At 45.0% G+C, this 21,017-nt stretch overlaps 1 protein-coding gene across 2 annotated transcripts in view; it reads left to right on the top strand.

Annotated features, from left to right (window-relative positions):
- The first annotated feature begins 11,913 nt into the window (after positions 1–11,913).
- LOC108942647 (zinc finger matrin-type protein 4-like) overlaps positions 11,914–21,017 on the top strand; it is a 37,989-nt gene continuing 28,885 nt past the window's right edge. Inside the window, exon 1 of one of the 2 annotated variants that reach the window (XM_029254357.1) lies at positions 11,914–12,406. Coding sequence is in view for 1 of the 2 variants with exons in the window: in XM_018766107.1 (XP_018621623.1) it covers positions 16,614–16,733 (120 nt within the window). In the remaining variant the exon portion in view is untranslated. Of the gene's footprint in view, positions 12,407–16,612; positions 16,734–21,017 lie in introns of those variants that run through there. The other variant, XM_018766107.1, reaches the window with a different exon arrangement.

The raw sequence follows: 21,017 nt of genomic DNA, 5'->3' as shown, positions 1-21,017 counted from the left end.
TCTTTCTCTTGCCTTCTTTCACAGAGAATATGCCACACTACACAGCAAGCCAACTGACCAAGCCCAAGTTAGGAAGGCATCAGTCGCAGGTCTTTCAAGCATAGATAAGAAGTATACAGTAGCTGGTTGATTTATCTTCTTGAAGTAGTACAGCCCATGTTATCTCTGAAAAAAGTGATAAAATACACAAGGGCAAGGGGGTGTTAACCAAACTGTTTGCTTTCCTACTTTTGGACAGTGCAGCAGAGACCTCTACTGATCATAGCACTATGATGCAGGTTCCCAAATGGTGAATAGTGAATTCTGAACCCATTTCAGTGTGACAGAAGGACTCCGCAGACTCCCAGTGTAACTGCTCCTAGTCTCCAACTACTTCAGGGGGCTGACACTTCCTCCCTGGCAATGTAAGCACAGCCTGTCAGTGCACTAGCATTCTATGACCCATACAGCTTTGGTTCTGGGCAGTACCTCCTCATTATTCACATGGGCTTAAAAAATAGGAATGGCTATATAGTCAAAGAGCTCTAACTCAAATAAATGAAATTCAAAAAGAGTGACCCAATATTCTAGAACTGATTTAAATTATCAAATGTTAACTTTGTAGAAGGAGAAAATTTCACACAATTTGTTTTGATAACTCATCCTGTTAGACAGATTCTCATTGTTGGGGGGTTGAACTACCATTATTTTTTTGGAAAAATATTGAAAGTTTTACATAATAACAATTAAAATACCAACAAAATAAATGTGCATGACAATGCATACCAACATACTGTATTTTACAATAATTGAAAATGCATTATTTCTAGCATTCTTTAATTTCATCTGGCCATCCAGATTCTATCCAGGAAGCAGAGGGCATGAGACAGAACACATCCAGGAAGGAGACACGGTGATAATTTGGCTCATGAATTTTTATGATATAAAGAAAGAAAGCTCACAGATCAGTGCCTGTGTTTTTCCCTTAGTAAAATGCACAAACACTGTGCTGTTACAGGTTCTCTGTAGCATATGAACAAATGTGTAGTATGATGCTGCATGATTTTATTTGATCAATATATTAAGGCTTTATTTACTGGTGTTTTTAATATAACTAAGTTACTAGCTGCATGTTTATAATTTATTTCTATAAACTCAAGTTTGAACTCCTGCTCCCAGTTTAATACTTTGAGGTACTTACCCTGAATTGCTCCAGTAAAAATTACCCAGCTCAACAGAACAGTAGAATAACTGTAAGTGGCATATAACTGTATCTCATTTTGGAGTAGTGTCAGCTAAACAGTTAGTAATGACAGCATTCAATTGGCTATTTCAGTTTTGTTATTAGATTTATCTTAATATGGTTGTTATTGATAGAAATTATCACCATGATAGGAAGTATGTAGTTGGTTTTGTTACGTATCAAGTGCAGACATGGTAAACTGAAGAAAAATAACCAGACTAACACCAATAAGAGGACAAAAGATGTTTCTGTTTCCAAAACTCACATTGTCTGAAAAACATGTGATATGGGCAATTATGTGTACAGAATAAAATACCTGGTGTGGAAGTGAAAAAATCATGTAGAACGAAAAAATCCTGTTATACTGAATAAAAAGCCCATTGTGTGAACAAAGGGTACATATTTTCATAATGCCAGTAATTTTGTATTGTAGAATAGTAGCCTATTATACAGTAGATACCCATTCATCATCACTGAAAGACAAATCAAGGTCATGCCTCAGCGCATCAGAGCAACAGTTAAAAGTTCAGTTTAAATAGTGTATAATGCAAACATCACGGCCTTATAATGCCACAGTTGAAAGTATTTACAGAACTCAGTATTAGAGAGAACAAAGTTTTTCTTAAATGGTTGAAAGATACTAGCATTTCACCTGAAACTAACTAAATATGACAGGTCTGCCACCTCAGACATCCATATTTGGAGATCAATTTGTCTATGTGTCAATGGGAAATCTGGAGTGAAAGCAAAGGGAAACCATAATGATAGTCCAACTTATATCCAGACATTACAAAAGTTCCATGTTTACTGGTGTTTTATAAACATTACGTGTATTTAAATAGAGTAGGTGGGGTAACAAGTAAGACTGTCAAACTATAACCTACAGTTTTCCACTTTGTATCACAGGAGTGACCCAGCTGTTGATGCTTTGAGAAGGGTATGTAATCTAAACTGCTCATCTAAAACTATTCAGATTTATAGAAGAATCAAACTGTATGTTGTTAATAAATGCATGAGCTAAGCAAAGAGTACTGTTGTTTTGAAAACCCACATCATCACTGTAGAGTGCCTGCTCGATGCTAATGTAGTGGGCTCAAAACTGAATTAAAAAAGGAAGAGACGGCCCCTGAAAATATTTTTTTGTTTTTTAAATGAGGATGGAGTGACTTATTGAATGTTGTACATCATATTTTCAGTTTTGGGAAACAATCAGTTGTTCAATATATTTGTCTTATAAATTAGTTTAAGCTAATGTTGCTCAACTGGAATGCTATAGGGAGGCAGTATATAATATGCAATGTGATTATCACTCACAGAAGTGTGCTATTATGTTCCAGTTGTGTAAAAATTAGAAAATATTTTGGTGTAAACACCTTGGTGGGTAAATGTGTCGATTTGTGTGAATTCTCAAAATAATATTTCAGTGGTTCAACTGCACAGGGAAGATAGGAGTGTTTAAAATAGTAAAGGTTGGTTGTGTTGAATGAAAGTGTGGGGTTGATTATCAGATTAATGACTATTTTGCTGGATCTGCCTTGTTTATGTCGAAACTGTAAAAAAGTTATGGAAAAAAGTCACCACCAGAACCGGTTACATGCTAACTCGCGTCTGGTCTCGTTATCACTTTTCAGTTCACTCCCACTCAGGCACCCTTGTCTGAGAGTGCGGTAACACTAACCTCATGCATCATTTACAAAGGAGAAAGAATAGTTTGCTAAGGATTATGGTACCAACACTCACTATTCCAAGTAACAGCTCTGTGTGATCTTCTTGCATTAATGTGCCACTAGTTGGCGCTCGGGCGTTTCGGTGTGGTTAAGCATGATGACAAAGAAGAAGTTGTTGTTAGAGTGTGCACATGGCAATGCTGGGCCGATGCATGTTCCTATGCTAATTCTATATATTTATTAAAATCTCTAAAGGATAATCCTCCTGCATTTCTTGTCTACTTAAGTCACAATAGTCTGGAAGTGATGGAATGGAAGACAGGGTCATTAGATTCAAGCAATAGAATGTGATAGCACAGTTTTGTCATTTAAGGGACAATAAAAATTAAATGCCACTTCAAACTGGCCTGCATTACCATTTCAGCAGAAAGCCACAGTGCAATTAATCACATTCACATATTTAGCAATCGCTTTTCTCCAAAACAAAGTACATATATACACACACACATTTTCTGAACCACTTGTCCCATACGGGGTCACAGGGAACCGGAACCTAACCCGGCAATTGAGGGCATAGGGCCGGAGGGGGAGGGGACACACCCAGGACAGGACGCCAGTCTGTCGCAAGGCACCCCAAGCGGGACTCGAACCCCAGACCCACCAGAGAGCAGGACCTGGTCCAACCCACTGCGCCACTGTGCCCCCTTGAGCAAGGTACATATAGAAAATACAATATGTGCATTACATTAGCAGAGAGACATAGAGGCTGACGTCTGATTAAGTGCAGTTTGTTTCTTTCCACCATATGAACCAATGTTCATCACACGAGTAGCTGCATAAAACTTTATCCAAGTATCCACGATTCAAAATCACCTTCCTAGTAACATTTTTTTTGAGATATATATATATAAATTTACATTACGTTACAGGAGTAGCTTTGTAAAGGTTTATCCAGGCATGATCATAAAGTTATTGTGCTGGCGCAAATTACCTTCCCTATTTCTTCCCCGGTGACCGGCAGTAGAAGAGAAAGATGGAGGAGGAGAGTGAATCCCAAGAGACAAACCCGAACCCAAAGACAACGCTGGCATCCGAATCGACCCGAGGCTCCCAGCCCCCTTGACCCACATGAAGCCCCATCCTACCTGTTCCCTGGCCCTCCTTTTGCATCCCCCTCCTTCCCTCTGCACTGGGAGTAAATAAAACCCCTCACAGACAGGCACTGCACCTGTTGTCTCCTGCCTCATCTCTTACAATACCATACATGAGCTTAAGAGCTCATGGGTAAAGTGAGTCTAGAAGAGGTGAGCTTTCAAACCCTTTTTAAATGTGGACAGGGTTTAAGCAGTTCTGAGTGAGAGGGGGAGGTTTTTCTACTGCAACAGAGCCAGAACCGAAAACATTCATGCCTTACCTTTCATGCGTGGGACCACCAAGCAGGCAGATGTGGAAGCACTCTGGCTTAGGTGTAACTGTTGATCAAGTCTTATAGATAGATGGGAGCAGTTCTATTGATGGATTTGTAGGCCATAACCAGGGTCTTAAATTTGATCCAGGCAGTTATAGGAAGGCAATACAGAGAAACGAGTAGGAGAGATACATGGGAGCACTTTGGCAAGTCAAATACAACTCCGGCAGTACCATTCTGTATCAGCTGTAGAAGTTTGATGGCAGTACCAGGAAGACCAGACAGGAGAGAGTTGCAGTAGTCCAGACGGGATGTCACCATGGCTTGGACAAGAAGTTGCACGGTCTGTTTTGAGGTAAGGGTGGATCCTGCGGATGTTATGCAGGATGTATCTACAGGTCGTGGCTTCGATATGCTGAGAGAAAGACAGACTTCAGTCAATCATCAGTCCCAAACTCTTAGACAAGTAGGTAGGCAAAATGAGTGAGTTGTCCAGTTTGATCGAGAGATCATGATAGGAAGACAGGCCAGCTGGGAGGTGTAGGACCTTAGTTTTGGAGAGGTTGAATTGTAGGTGGTGATCAGACATCAATTGTAGGCCACATCCTTGGGGTATGAAGGCTCCCAGAGGTTTCTTCTTCAGTGTGAGCTGGTGTTTTCCAGTTTGCCCCACATCTACCACACCGATTGCTGACCGTATCTGCGCTGGACTAGACTACGGTTATCTTAAAAAAGCACACCATCACTACCTATGCTCATTTCAAAAAACAACTTGAGGCTGTGTTTGACCACCCGATCACTGGAAAGATAGCAGGCGATTGTGTTATGACCATCCAGCATGGCAACAGGTTGGTGACTGTCTATGCCCTGCAGTTCTGCATGCTGGTGACAGAAAGTCAGTGGAACCCCACAGTCCTCTTACATTTACATTTATTTATTTAGCAGATGCTTTTCTGCAAAGCGACTTCCAATGAACTCTATGTAGTGTTATCAGCCTGCACACCTTATTCACCAGGGTGACTTACACTGCTAGATACACTACTTACAATGGATCACTCATCCATACATTAGTGGAACACACTCTCTCTCACTCACACACTATGGGTGAATCTGAACAGCACGTCTTTGGACTGTGGGAGGAAACCAGAGAACCCGGAGGAATCCCACACAGACATGGGGAGAACATGCAAACTTCACACAGACTGAGCAGGGATCAAACTCATGTCCTCTCACACCACCCAGACACTGAGACAGCAGTGCTACTCACTGTGCCACCGTGCCGCCAACTTTTATCAAGCTTTCCTAATGGTCCGAATCCTCGCATTCAAACAGAGCTCACCTACAGGGTGAAGACTGGACGTTCGACCAGTTCGTGGAGAATGCCATTCTGATCAACAATCTGGTGTATGCAACTCAGCAAAGGACGACTGACCCCCGAAGAAAGACAACGACAGGTCAGGGAGGGGCTCTGCCTGTGCTGAGGCAGTCCTGACCACTTTTGTGCTGTCTGTCCTGAACGACTGTATCCCAGAGTCACTCAACACGAATGAAAGGTGAGTAAGCTTCTCCAGCCTGCCTCATAACTTATGGTTCCCATTACCTTCTCATGGGGGGTAAACCAGGCTTCAACACAGGCGTTTGTGGATTCTGGGGCTGCTAGTAGCTTTATGGATATTGCCTTTGCCAAGGCTCAGGGAATCCTCACTTGTGTTTGTGACATTACGAGCAAGTGCATATGATAGGGAACCTCTAGGAGAGCCAAACTGGACCTGCGGAGCGGGTACAACTTGGTCCAGATCAGGGAAGGGGATGAGCAGAAGACTGTGTTTAGCACCTAATTGGGCCACTATGAATATCTGGTGATGCCTTTTGGGTTAGCAAACACGCCCTGGGTGTTTTAGCCCTTCGTCATTCACATGTTGGGAAACCTGGTGAACTAGTGTGTGCTGGTGTACTTAGATGATACCTTCGTGTTTTTTCTGGCTCCATGGAGGAAACTGTGAGGCATGTTCATCAGGTTCTATGAAGGTGGCTGGACAACAACCTGTTAGGCGGGATGGCAATGGACCCTGAAAAGGTCCAGGTGGTACTGGACTGGTACAGGCCCTTTATGTCTTCCAGAAACTGAAGGAATGGTTCACTCCAGCCCCAGTGCTCCAACACCCCCTTGTAGTGGAGGTTGATGCCACATGAGTTGGGGTCATTCCCTCATAGAGATAGGGAACCCCACTGAAACTCCACCCCTGTGCATACGTTTTTCGCAAACTGTTGCCTGCCGAGCATAATTATCGAGGATTGAGGACTGGGAATTGCTGGCTATTAAGTTAGCTCTGGTGGAATGGAGGAACTGGCTGGAGGGAGTCATTCATCCGTTCCTAATTTTCACAGACCATCGGAATCTAGAGTACTTACCAACAGCCTGCCGGCTTAACCCCTGACAAGCACCTTAGGTGCTGTTCTTCACCTGATTTAAGTTCACGGTGTTGTATTAACCAGGGTCAAAGAACAGAAAAGCTGAGACTTTACCTAGAGTCCATGACAAAGACCTGGTAACAACCTCTCCAGAAACCATCTTACCCACTTTCTGTTTCATCTTACCAGTGCAGTGGCAGTTTCTGCAGGACCTCAAGGCCACCCAGGAGGAGGAGTCAAGAGCCACGGACACACCAGCAGGGGAGGGCTATGCCCCGGTGAGGTTGAGACCCCCCTTGCGTCATTAGGTGCACAACTCCCTGGCCGCTGGATATCCTGGAATCAAGGGGTGTCCATCAGCCTCACCTTGGGAAATCATCCCCAGGCTAACAGACAGGTGGAGTGCCTGAATCAGGAACTGTGTCGCTTCCTATGGAGTTACTGCAGTCAGAAGCAAGACCAGTGGTCACGGTTTCTGCCTTGGGCAGAATATGCCCACAATTTGCTCTCCCACTCTTCCACCGGACTGTCCCCATTTCATTGTTTACTTAGATATCAACCTCCCTGTTTCCATGGCACCCTTTCCCCCATGAAGTGCCTGTTGTGGACACCTGGTTCCAGAGCAGTGAAGAGATCTGGTGAGCAGTCCAGGAGCACCTATGCCCGAGCACCCTCTGGTACAAACAACAGGTGGCAAAGCACCGGCACACCCTGTTTTTCCAGCCTGGGCAAAGGGTATGGTTTTCCACCCAGGACATTACGTTACTCCTATCATCCAAAAAACTCTGTCCCTGGTTTATAGGACCCTTCAAGATCATCAGGCAAATCACCCCGGTCATATATAGCTTGCAACTGTCTTCACATTTTTACATATGTCCCACTTTCGATGTGTCTTTGCTCAAGCGCTAAAGGATCTTGCTCTTCCATGCTCCTCAAGTGACATCACCACCCTTTCCTTTGGAGGTGGATGGAGCCCTGACTTACACTGTTCACTCCCTCCTAGACTCAAAGCACCGGCATGGGGGCCTGTACTACCTTATAGACTGGGAGGGGTATAGGCCAGCGGTGCCCAGCTGGGTTCATGACATCCTCAACTGATCACTGATTATGGATTTTCACTGGGACCATCCAGACTGGCTGACACCTCGTCCCAGGACACGTCCCCCTTCCAGAGGTTGCAGGGCGGCAAGAACCGTCCGTAAGGTGGGGGTACTGCCACGCCCATGACCACACCCCAGTTGCAAGCACCTAGCCGTAATCAACACAGCAGGGTATAAAGGATGCCTATCTATGGCTCCATAGTTGCAGAATCTTTGAGACAACCATTCCCTTTGCGCTCTCAACGAGTCACTTTGCCTTGCAGCTCCATTTCTTTGTTACCCCATCCAACAACTTGCCCCTATATCCTGTTTCCCACAGCTTTCACCTTCGCCTCGTCTCTTCTACCACAGCCTCCACCTCGTCTCAATGACCCCCGATCACAAGACTTGTTTTGCCCTTCATTATTCTCATAAAACAATTCTGCATTTGCGTCTTACCTTGTGTGTCCTGCTTCTGTGTGTCACATCAACAATGCAATCTATAAGAATGGAAATTAAATTCCCCATCCATGTACATGTTCATATGTTAGGGACAGTGGAACAGGAGCTGTTGCCATTTTAGATTGCTCTACTAAAAGTCATGTGAGAAATTTTTAGCCTATGGATAGAATGGGGACTTTTACACCTTCAACATTTTTAAAAAGATCCTCTAATCAGTTGAGAAATGCAGCTTCCTACCTGTAGCTGATGGACTTTATGGCCAGAAGAAGCTTTTCCAGGTTGCAATACCAGACCAGGGAATCAGTCAGAGGAAAATATTAAATGAGGCTGTTGTACCAGGTAGCAGCAGCATTACAATTGCCAGGCTTGATCCTGGCAGCCCAATTAAAACACCCACAGCTATCTGTAGAACTTATCACAATGCACCTGATTCCAGGCCTTCTCCCAGTCCCTAAAACACTCCACTACTCCAAAGAAGAGTCCTCTGGGGAGAATACCACCAAGCAAGGCAATATGTACAAGTAAACAGAGATATTATGCTGAATTCATTCATTGTTTAGCTCTTTCTCTCAGCCAAGCATGGCAAAATAAATACTTAAATATGCACACACAAAACTCAGGGCTGATATGCATTAAAACTAACATTTTCAAGAGAAGACAGTTTGCACCATTGTTGTGACCAAATAGTGAACTTACTACTAATCGCAGGGGATTAAACCAATGACTAACTAGATAGCCAACTAGAGGTAGCTGTTATATTTCTATTTTTGCATGGAACTGTAATTGACAAAACTCTGACTTCGAAGAAATAAGTTGCTCAAAAAAATAAAGAACAAACAAGACCATAAACTCATTTATAACAATTATTAACTACTGCTGAAATACAGGAAGGATGCAAGCGGTACAGATCTCCATACAGCACGAATATTCACCTGCAGATTCAAGCATTGTGTCTTAAAGAAATTACTGCGTGGTGTTCCAGATCTACATCAGGTGCAGACAGAGTCCCCTCTTCACCGCATTAAGAGTAACAGTTATTTTGAACCCATGACTCTGCCTTTAAGTGACTAAGCTTCTTGGCCACTATGAGGGAGCTTCTTTAGTTGATTCATTGCCTTATTCTCCTGTAAGAAGTTCACTTGCAGGAAATATATGGGGATGCACTGTATCACAGGCAACAGCTGGAAAACTGCTTATGCTCAAACACATTAAGATTTTTCCTGTCTGCCCAGTGGGGCTTTAGCAGTAGAACTATGTAGTATTTTACAGAGTACTCTGAGAGACTAAGTTGAATCTTATGTGAAGACTACATTAGTATTTTGTGTATCAACATGAGTACATGTAGCCTTTCAGACAAATGTAGAACTAATTACTGAATTTTAGGCTTGGGCTTAGACAATACAATATTGCCAGTTATTACCTACTTTTTGAGACAGAAGACTGAGGCTGAAGTAGGCTTTTAGTTTGCTTAAATTGTACCTCTTCCACTTAGGACTAAAGGCCTTTCCAGGACTGTGTTTACATATGCTTGATGGTTCTAGTATAATACTTTCCCCACATCTGTAGTTAACTTTACACATATATACAAGAACCCATCCATATGATGACTAAACAGGGATTTAAAATCTCTCCAGTAGATGGCAGTAGATATTTGCAGTAGGTTTGAAAAGGAAAGGCGAAAGAAAGCCATTGACTGGAGTCTGCAGAATGACTTCATCTGTATGTTACTATGGGAACTTTCTTATGAGGCCACTGAGTATGGGAGAGGATAAATAGAAATTGATAGAGAGCAAAGGCATTGTAAACAGAATGTAGCAAGAGCAGGTATAATCATCAATCTTAAAGGTCTGTAAAAACAGGTTATCATCTACAGTAGATATTTTAATGCAAAGTAAATAATGTATTGCACTACTGTGCACAAAATGTAAATACTCAACTTCAAATTATTGTAGTATTATTTTACTTTAGTGAAAAATGTTTAATATTGCAACATTACAAAGCAGCATGTTTTTAAACAAAGCTTATGCTTTGTCCTCAGTTAAAGATTTCATGAATTAAATTTTCATAGATAAATCAAGAGCTTCAGTTCAGAGTTTCTCTGCATTGTGTTTTTCAAGGTAAAAGTCATTGTGTGCAGACATATCTATGATTAGTAAAACATTCCTCAGCTGAAATACATTATAATTAAAGAAAAAATGAAGATCCAATGAAATTTTTCAGCTGACTGAGTTTCATTGAATATATTTTACCCTCTGACTGTTCTGCTCCAATTCAGGTGCAATTATCTTTCATTGTATTTGAAATAATTGACATAATTTTTGTTAAAAAAAGAGGACTATTTAATGTGACAGTAAATGGTCAAACAGTTTGCCCTTGGTACATTTTTGCTTTTTAACTGATCACTAAGGCACTGCAGAGAAGCTGTGTGATAGCCATTCTCTTACCCTAAGTGAGATAAATAATTTGGCTTAAAAGGTCATTTAGGTTTGTCATCAGCATTCAGTTCAAATCAAAAAGACAAAATCAATGGCACTCAGAACATGAAAAGCAGGGCATTTCCCCAGTGCCACAGGACTCCTAGGACCTTCAGCTACAGCCAATGGGGCCATTGGATAGTCCATCTTGGGTGTGAGCCAGGAACTCATGCACATAATTCCTGAAGCTTGCCCTGCAGTCTTTACTACTCAGGGTTGTCATTAGTTTGGCATCAGAGATTCTCTACAACCAGGGAACCTTCTGCAGGGTCAGAGTGCTCCATGAAAGCAAAGTTCAGGCTACAAAACCCCTGTGAACTGGCAGGAGCAGTAGTCTAAACCCATGGAATACACAAGTTCAGCACTCTGCATGATGAAACTGGTTTCTTTGTATCTCACATTTCTGAAAAGTGAAAATGGACTGATCATTTCATATAATATGAGCTGCAGAAGGGGGGTGCGGTGGCGCAGTGGGTTGGACCGGGTCCTGCTCTCCAGTGGGTCTGGGGTTCGAGTCCCACTTGGGGTTCCTTGCGACGAACTGGCGTCCCATCCTGGGTGTGTCCCCTCCCCCCTCCGGCCTTACGCCCTGTGTTGCAGGGTAGGCTCTGGTTCCCCGCGACCCTGTATGGGACAAGTGGTTCTGAAAATGTGTGTGTGTGTGTGTGAGAGCTGCAGAAATATCTGTGCCACTTTGAGATTTTGGAACAATATGGGACAGGAGCCTGGTCACTGGTCAAAACTCTGCCACTGCAACCCAGTTCAAAATATCTTCAATATGAAGTGCCAAACTTAAGCAACTGAAATTGCACCCCACCCACCGGGATGCCACAAGGATGCCATTTTTTGTGGACAAATTCACGCACTGTTAAACCATTAGTGAACAGTAGAGCTGGGCTGAGATTTAAATATCATCACCAAGTCCAAACAAACCTGAAACACTGGCAGTGTTGGAAGCTTGTGCTCGTTACGTGCATTTGATCTTGCGCGACTGGCGAGGAGACACTGGGGCGGAGAAGATTGGATGTCCTAGGTGCAAAGCGACGTTGGGGGGCGGGGGTGGAGGCGCTGTAACAGAAAAATCACACAGGTTTTGAAATGAAGATCCGGGCCACGCTTGTGAAATTAAAAAGATCGATCGATTTAGATTATGCAAAGACAAAAGCACGCAGACACAGTGGAACTTCGAAGTTGTTAGGTAGTTGGTTAACTCGGTCCTCAGAGACCTGCTTATCAGCGCTCCTATCTCAGTCCCTCCGTGTCTGAGTCTCAGTTTCTCAGTGTCTCCTCGTACCCGCCGCGACGCTCAAACCCCTCTTCCAGTGTCAGCGCGGAACTGCCGCTGTCTCTGCGCGAATGAAAACTCTCAGTAACATCCTGTGCGGTGAATAAGCGGACGCTGCTCCTCCGTCCCCGATTCCTTGACACCCTTCGATATCCGAAGAGGACCACTCGAGCCCCTAGGCTGGCACTGACGGTCCGGACCAAGCACGTGTCGTGAAGAAGAAGGACTTCGAATGCGTTTCTTAGCAGCAGAACACAGTGGATTAAGTGTCAGGGGTAAATCATCTTACAGCATCGAGCTTTAACTTTTTGGATACACAACCGTGTCGGACTTGCCCTAGGCTAAGTGGGTTTTGGACTAAGAGAACCGCGTAGAGGCGAATAAAGGTGTGATAAAGGTGAGTTACAGGTGTACATAATTACAGGTAACTAACGGACTGTAGATGGGATCGCTGGAGTGCTGTCGGGACCACAGTAAAACCATGTGTTGCACTGCATTTTTGACAAAGAATTTTAAAGTTTTAAAGGCAGCTATACTGTAAATCTGGCTGGTGAAGGTAGTTTTATATTTTGTATAAGTCCATGAATAGTAACGTACTCAAGATATAACTAGGTATAAGTAAGCGAAATATAATTGCATCGTGTGTGGTATTTTAAACTGTGATAATAATTATCCCCTGTTGAATGTGCACGCATTTTTCTCACCCCTTTCCCACCAGTCACTCAGTCACTTACAATTAAATCGTCTGGCCAGTAGTATAGCATGATTGTGCAATTAAAGTCGCTACCAAAAGAGAACTCAGAAGGTATGGATTCACTGAATGCATATAGATCTTAAATACAACACATTAACCGATAATACTTAAAGAAAACACAAATATATTTATGCATAGAATATCAAAAGCAGGACTAAATTAAATTGTTGTCAAGGCTTTTCTTAGTGCTGATGTTCAGCCAGGATGGAAGAAACATTTTCATACCTTAGTTGAATTGATAGCGGAGCTCTGGTCCAGAGATTCCCTGAAGATCTATAACAGTTATCACCTGAACATTTGCTCAATCCAGCCTCCCCCTGCTCTGACAAAATATTACTGAGGTTCTCACTCTTCATATTTCTGCTTTGCCCATCTGGTGTAAGGAAAGTGGTGTCTCCAATCGATTTATATTTCAGGACCGAGAATAACTGTTTTAGGCAGGCTGAATATCGCCGTGCATTAATTAAAAAACACTTCACTCTGTTTCCAGTCAGAGTCTGTAGGTAAAGTACTGGTCTCAGCGACAGGATTGATTTCATCCTTGTAGTATAATACGGCAGAAAGTACAGAAAAAGCCCAGCTTCTGTTTTAACCTTTCAGTCCATAGTCTTTGTAATGGCAACACTTCAGCCTGCAGCCCTTTCAGATTTCAGAGCTGTGTTTTGAAGCTAACAGGTGGACATTTAGGCCTGTCATTGTGACCATGAAATGTTGGCAGTTCCAGATGGAGTGGTAGTGCTGCCACCATGATTCCTCATACAGGCGATTCTAACAGCTTGTGTCCGTGACACACTCTGTAGTCTGGAACATTTTTTATTTTGTGGCTTCGCAGCACAGACTCTGAATTGCTTCCATGCACCTGCTGAATCTGAGCTGCCGTTAGGAGCTTAGGCATCATTCCTGTTTTTAAATGTCCTTAAAGGGAACAAGAAATGTTGCTTATGGTCAGGGTTCCAGGCATATATTTATTGTATCTTCATCCTCCAGGTTGGCAATCTTTAAGGTCAGTTTGCCAGAACCCACAGATATGCCAAAGTGCCAGCCACACAGAGTGATTTGGACTGAACCTGCACCATTCAGGTTACAGGACTGTAAAAACGAATGGTACAGGGTATGTTCTTTAAAATTAACTTGACTAAAGAATACATCCTTTTAGTCTTTGTGCCAAAACATTACTTCAACATAGGGAGTCCCAAACAGAGGACATACCAAATACAGTACATACCAAATACAAACAAAATACAGTACTAGATTGTAGAATAGACACTGCAATTGGCACCTAACTGTATTAACTAAGACACACTCACAAGTTCTCCTTTTGGTACCTGGCTCATACAAATTAATTCTGGGGAAAAAAAAACTAAATAGTTTATTTAACATATATAAATTCTGAAGATTATTTAAGCATTTCTCACAATCCTTATGGCTTTAATGGTTTTTCTGTATTAATAAGTGAACATTATACTGTAGTTTTTTGCTACAATTTATACTACAATACAATTTGTGAGAGCCTGACTAATAAATATACACACAATATGTTTGATTCAGGTCTGCTTTTAAATAAATATGCCCATATCATGGGTTTTAATTTGTCATATTGATTTATTTAATCTATTTTTATTTGAAATATTTGGCTTTTCTGGCAGAGTTGACATGCTTTTGTTGGTATGCATATAGCAGTCATCCATGATTAATGACCTGCAGTGTGTTCACATGCTCAACTCCTGTGGAGCTCTTTGCACTTGTGTGAGATGGGTGAAACAAATCTGGCTGCCTGTGGCAGACTGCCTGGAAGTGGAAAATTAATGAACATAGTACTAGCACCAGGGCAGCAGTATAAGCAGTTGCACTCACCCATTTGCTTCTTGAGCCAATGAGTCACAGTGATAAAGCAGTCTGCAAGTACGTAGTAGGTGGCAGATGCAAGCATTCACTAAGTAATGTGTGGGGTCAAACGAGGGTGTGAATATTCTCTTAATGGTGTTGGTGTTCAGCACAGGGTTTGTGGTAATCCTGTGGGTGTGGATAGAAATATCTGCCCAGTGGTGTGTGGGGTCTGCGCAGCTTGTGATTTAGAATCTTTGAAGATAGTCTGTGAGTGCTCAGGCTTTGGTTTATGGGGTCTGCGCAGTGAGTGATGTAGTACTCTGCTACATCAAGAATAAAGATACGTTCTGGTTGTTCATATGTTGTTTATGTGTGTAAGATTTTTACGTATTTTTATGTTTGCTGTATGTTTTTCAAGGTGACAGACTGCATTAGTATATGCGTGATTATTGTAATGACCTGCGTTACTAGCGTTACTAAGAAGTGTCACGTTCGAATGGGAACAAATGTTTATTGTAAATAGTTGTAAGTTGTGGGAAAAATTTGAAATTGTTGTCCAACCGCCGTGGGGGCTGTAAGGGATTATAAGGGGAGAGTGCCTGTTGGACAGTGTGGGGGAGGAAGAAAACCTTGATAAGAGCTAAGCAGGCTGGGAAAGTTTGCTTGAGGCACAGATCCTAGAGGAAAAGGGGTGCTCTGACCAAGAGCATAATGAACAGTGCCTGTGCGTCCTTATTTGCCCCATCTGCATCCAGAGCTGCGTTGTGTTCATTTCCAACAATGGCACCTGTTTCAGTATTTACATCCAGCAGTGGTACGCATGACACGTGTTTCTATGCCAGGTCAAGGCAGGTAGTTATATGTCTGTTTATGCCCCTGCTATAGTAAGTACATTTTAGTGTTATTGTATTCTATGAGGGGGGTGCGGTGGTGCAGTGGGTTGGACTGGGTCCTGCTCTCCGGTGGGTCTGGGATTCGAATCCCGCTTGGGGTGCCTTGCGACGGACTGGCGTCCCGTCCTGGGTGTGTCCCCTCCCCCTCACGCCCTGAGTTGCCGGGTTAGGCTCCGGTTTCCTGTGACCCCATATGGGACAAGCAGTTCAGAAAGTGTGGGTGTGGGTGTGTGGGTGTGTGTATTCTATGAACTATATTGTACACAGTAGTGGTGACGTGTGTTTGCAGTGTTTGTTCCAGCCATGGCAAGCAGGTGTTTACATCAGGCACAGATTCACTCTCTAGGCACTCTGATGTGCTACCCCTGAACTACCCTGTCCATCTTGGCATGTGTGGAACTCAATGTGGCAGGGCCTCAGCATGAGCCCTGACTCACTCCAGTTGAATGATGAAAGACACACACAGCCCCAGTTGCCCACCCTTAGCTACTCAGCAACAAACCATTGGCCACAGAGTTATTGATTCCAAAAGGCACTCATCTACATTTCCAAACAATACACATTCTGTACTGTTGTGACTGAGTCCTGACTCACCATAGGCATTGTGGAGACTGCAGCAATTTCCAGTGCATGGGGTGTCAAGGGTTCCTCACCCTTCGCCCTCTGTATGTCGCAAAGAGCTGACTGGAGACCCAGGTGTGGACCCAATTGAGGGATCGTTTATTGCAAAGATACAAAGAGCAAAGCAAAACTTGTAGTTGGGAACAAGCGTGGTTAAATCCAAGGTGCAAACGTGGTTCGAGAGGAGAATCCAAAGATGTGGTCGATAAAGCGAAGCGAGGGTCAATGTTCCAGGAAACAGGGACAAGGAGATGGGCGAGAGAATGAGGAGGGAGATACACGGAGAAGGACAGGTAAGGCGCTGTGGAAGTGTTATGAATGCAGAAGGGATGATTGTCTGAAAAAGATTCCACACCTGGGGAGCAGTGGACTGGTGCTCTTTATACCCAGCTGCATTTATTGTGACCAGGTGCTTGTAGTTGTGCTGCAGGTGTGGGCATGACAGTAAGCCTCTCCTCACAGGCATCTCTTGCTGCCCTGTGACTGCCAGAATGAAGACATCCCCAGGGATGTGGAGGCAGCCAGTCCAGATGGCCCCTATGAAAGTCAGCAATCAGGGAAGAGTGGAGAATGTTACAAGCAGGGACCCAGCACCTCTCCTCAGGACCATACCCTTCCCAGTCCACCAGGTAGTGTAGACCACTGCATTGGCACTTGGAATCCAGGAGTGCACACACTGTGTATGCTGGGGCCCCATCGACCTGCAACAGAGGAGATGATGCAGCTCCCTGAGAAGCATGCATAAGGGAGGTACAGTAGGGCTTGAGAAGGGACACATGAAACAAGGAGCAAATGCACATGTGTGGGGGCAGCTGCAACCTGTAGGTTACTGGAGTCATACAGTGGAGGATCTTGAAGGGACCTATGAACCGCGAACTGAGTTTCTTGGAAGGGAGCCGGAGCTTCATGTCCTTATTGGACAACCATACCTGCTGCCCAGGCTGGAACAGAAGGGTGTGACAATGTTGGTTCGCCTGTCGCTTGTACCGCAGGGTGCTCTGGCAGAGATGGTCCTGCACCTTCCACCACACCTCTTTGCTGTTCTGGAATCACTCATTGATGGCATGCACATTGTCGAGACCAGGGTGCCATGGGAAGAGGGGAGGTTGGTAGCCCAGAATGCACTGGAAGGGGAAGAGTCCTGTGGACTTGTGGGACAGAAAGTTGTTTGCATATTATGCCTAACGCAGGAAACATGACCACTGGTGTTGCCATTAGCTACAATAGCTCCCGAGGAACCGACCCAAGTCCTGGTTTAACTTCTCCACCTGGCTGTTTGCCTGGGGATGATATCCCAAAGTAAGGCTGACTGAAACTCCCAGGTTGCACCAAAAAAGGCCTTCCACACTCAAGACGAGAACTGAGGTCCCTGTTCCAACAGTTGTCCTCTGGCAGGCCATATAGGTGAAAGACCTGGTGGAACAATGTCGCTGTAGGGCTGTAGAGAGTCTTGGCAAGGGTGTTTGGGCAGCATGCTGTAGAAAACTATTGACTAGAATCAGGACGACGGTGTTACCTTCAGAAGGGGGCAGGTCGGTCAGAAAGTCCACTGCCATGTGGGACCACGGCCTGGAGGGCACCAGGAATGGCTCCAGTAACCCAACAGGCTTCTGGGTCAGAGTTTTGGCCTGGGCGCAGACTCCATAGGCCTCCACATATTCCTGAATGTCCTCTTGGATGGATGGCCACGAGAACCTGCCTTGCAACAGGGAGAGGGGCCTTCGGCTGCCTGGGTGCCCTGCAGATAGTGAGTCATGCACCCACTAGAACAAAGGGGCCCTTAACCGTACGGGGATGTATTCCTTCCCGGCTGGCCAGTCAGCTGGACCTAACATCCCATCCTGGGCCATCTTGAGGTCCTGCAGGAACTGACACTGGACAGGGGTGACAAAGCAAGTGGCAGGCAAAACCAGTTTGGGTGTGCTGTGTATGGGTCCTTATTGTGGAACCGGGGATAAGGCGTTCGCCTTGGTGTTCTTAGTTCAGGGCCGGTATGACACTGAACTGGAAGCGGGTGAAAAACAGTGTCCAGCATGCTTGACGTGGGTTAAGTCAGTGAGCTGTCCGCAAGTATTCTAAGTTCCTATGATAGGTAAGAACAAGGAAAGGCGCCGCCATTCCCCTAAGGCTAGTTTAATTGCCAGTAGTCCTCGATTACCTATATCATTGTTACGCTCGGCGGGTGACAGCTTATGTGAAAAATAAGCACAGGGGAGGAGTTTTGGAGGGATCCCTTGTCTTTGGGACAGCACTGCCCCAACTTCGATTAACAAGGCGTCCACTTCAGCCACAATTGAAAGTGTGGGGTTGGGATGTTGAAGTATCGGTGCGGTGGTGAAACGCCCTTTCAGCACCTGGAAGGCCTCTAGGGCTTCAGGGGACCAAACCAGCCAGGTTGCTTTTCCCAGTGGCCGTGAAGGGAGCTGCTATGGAGCTAAGACCCCAGATGAACTGGTGATAGAAATTGCCAAAGCCCATAAAGCATTGCAGAGCCTTCACCATGGTTGGCCTCCCTTCGGGGCTCAGGATAAACCCGAGGAAGGATACCCATGCCTGGTGAAAAAGACATTTCTCCCCTTTCATGAACAGGTTGTTTGCAAACAGCCGCTGCCTGCTGGACCTGCTGAGCGTGCTGCTCCCTTGTGTTCAAATAGATTAGAATATCATCAAGGTAAGCCAGTACACATTTGTTTTCCAAATCCCTCAATAAGTGATTTACAAATGCCTGAAAAACCAAGGGTGTGTTAGCAAGACCAAAAGTCATGACCGCGTACTCATAGTGGCCCAAGCAACTACTGAATGCGGTCTTCCACTCGTCCCCTTCCCTTATTCAGATGAGATTATACGCACTTCATAGGTCCAGTTTGGTGAATATCTGCGCACCATGGACTTGCTCCAGCACCACCACAAGGGGTGTGGATATTTAACTGTGATATCATTGAGACCATGATAATCAATGCAAGGATGCAATCCTACATCCTTTGTCTCGATAAAAAAGAACCCGGCTGAGGCTGGTGAGGTTGAGGGTTGGATAATGCCAGAGGCCAGAGCTTCTGCTACATAGTCTTTCATGACCCTCTGCTCAGGAAGAGATAAAGAATAGACCTCGCCCTGGGGTGGAGAGGTTCCTGGTAGGAGATCTATCGCACAATCCCATGGCCAGTGTGGGGACAGGGCAGACACCTTGCTTTTACTGAAAACTTCCATGAGATCATGGTACTCACAGGATACCTCAGGGGGCTTAGCCACTTCTGGGCTCTCTGTAGAAGTGGCTCTACATGGAAGGGACAAACAGGTCATGGGACATTGCAGTCCCCAAGCTACAAGCTCCCCAGTGCTCCACAAAAAGACTGGGTCGTGTCGAGCCAACCAGGTGTATCTCAAAATGATAGAGTTATTGGAAGAGTTGATGAGGAAAAAAGTGATGTCCTCCTGGTGACAAACCCCTACTTGCAGCCGAAGCGGCTCTGTCTGTGATTTCACTACCCCGACCCCAACGGTTGCCTGTCGAGTGTGCTGACACATAGTGTCACATCTCCGGATGGGAATGCCCCAAGCTTCAGCAAAGGCAAAATACTTAAAGAAACTAGCAGCCCCAGAATCTATGAAGACCTCTGTGGAAAACTGGTTCACCCCCCAAGTCAAAGTTATTGGTACAAACAGCTGCGTGGCGGGCCAGGGGAGGTCACTCACCTGTTGTCTGGGGTGCAGGTCTTTGGTAAGTGGTTGAACGAGAAAGGTGGCTCGGAGATGTCGGGGCTGCTGCAGTACATGCACAGCCCTTCCTGACGCCGGGGTTGCCTCTCCTCAGGGGTCAACCGTCCATACCCAACCTTCATGGGTTCCAGGGAGTCAACAAGAGGGCCAGACACCGACGGAACTTGCCTGATTTGTTCTATTCATTCCTGGGCCCGATTGTGGATCAGATTCGCATTCTCCACAAACTGATCTCAGGTCCAATCCTTTCCCTGGTAGGCGAGCTCAGATTCAATCCGGGGGTTTGAACCGCTGTGGAAGCTTGCAAGGAGAGCTGCAGGATTCCAGTTACTCTCAGCTGCCAATGTGCAAAACTCCTGGGCATATGCGAGATCTTCATCAGGCGATCACTGGCAGTCCATCCGGAAAGCAGGTGGTCAAAGACAGCCTCAGACTGTCTCTTAAAGCCCTCGTAGGTGGTGGGGGTCCGCTGTAGCCCATTTGAGCGTAGGTCCAGTCAACAGGGACACCAAATAAGTCATCTTGCTTTCCTCTGTGTTGTATACATGCAGGCTGGCGAAGACTAACTCACATTGCATGAGAAATCCCCAGCAATTCTCAGGAGCACCATCATACCGTAGGGGTGTGGCCAGCCTGGGGTCAGTCACAGGGATGAATGGGGCGGCTGTGGATGATGCTGGTTGTGGTGCAGAGGCAACCCCTTTTGCGGTCATTTTTTTGTTGGAAAACCCATAGGAGTTCTGGCATGGTCTCACACAGCTGCTGCAGGGTCTCTTCGTAGGAGCTTGAGTAGTGCCTCCAATGCCGAAACGGCCGTCCGAAGCCTCTCGATCCCCGCTGGGTCCATTTCTGGAGGTGGAATCTTCTGTCACAAAGAGCAGACTGGAGACCCGGGTGTGAACACAATTACAGGATCATTTATTGCAAAGATACAAAGAGCAAAGCAAAAGTCGTAGTCAGGGACAAGCGTGGTTACATTCGAGGTGCAAACATGGTTCTAGAGGAGAATCCAAAGACGTGGTCTATGAAACAATGCGAGGGTTGCTGCTGTAGTAGTGTCGTGAACGCAGGAGGGATGGTTGTCTCAAAGAGATTCCGCAACCAGGGAGCGGTGGACTGGTGTTCTTTATACCCTGCTGCGTTGATTGTGACCAGGTGCTTGTGGTTGTGCTGCAGGCGTGGGCATGACACTACTT

This window comes from Scleropages formosus, chromosome 8, assembly GCF_900964775.1.
Source record: "Scleropages formosus chromosome 8, fSclFor1.1, whole genome shotgun sequence".
NCBI classification, from domain to species: Eukaryota; Metazoa; Chordata; class Actinopteri; order Osteoglossiformes; family Osteoglossidae; genus Scleropages; species Scleropages formosus.
This window is presented reverse-complemented; position numbering and strand designations above follow the sequence as displayed.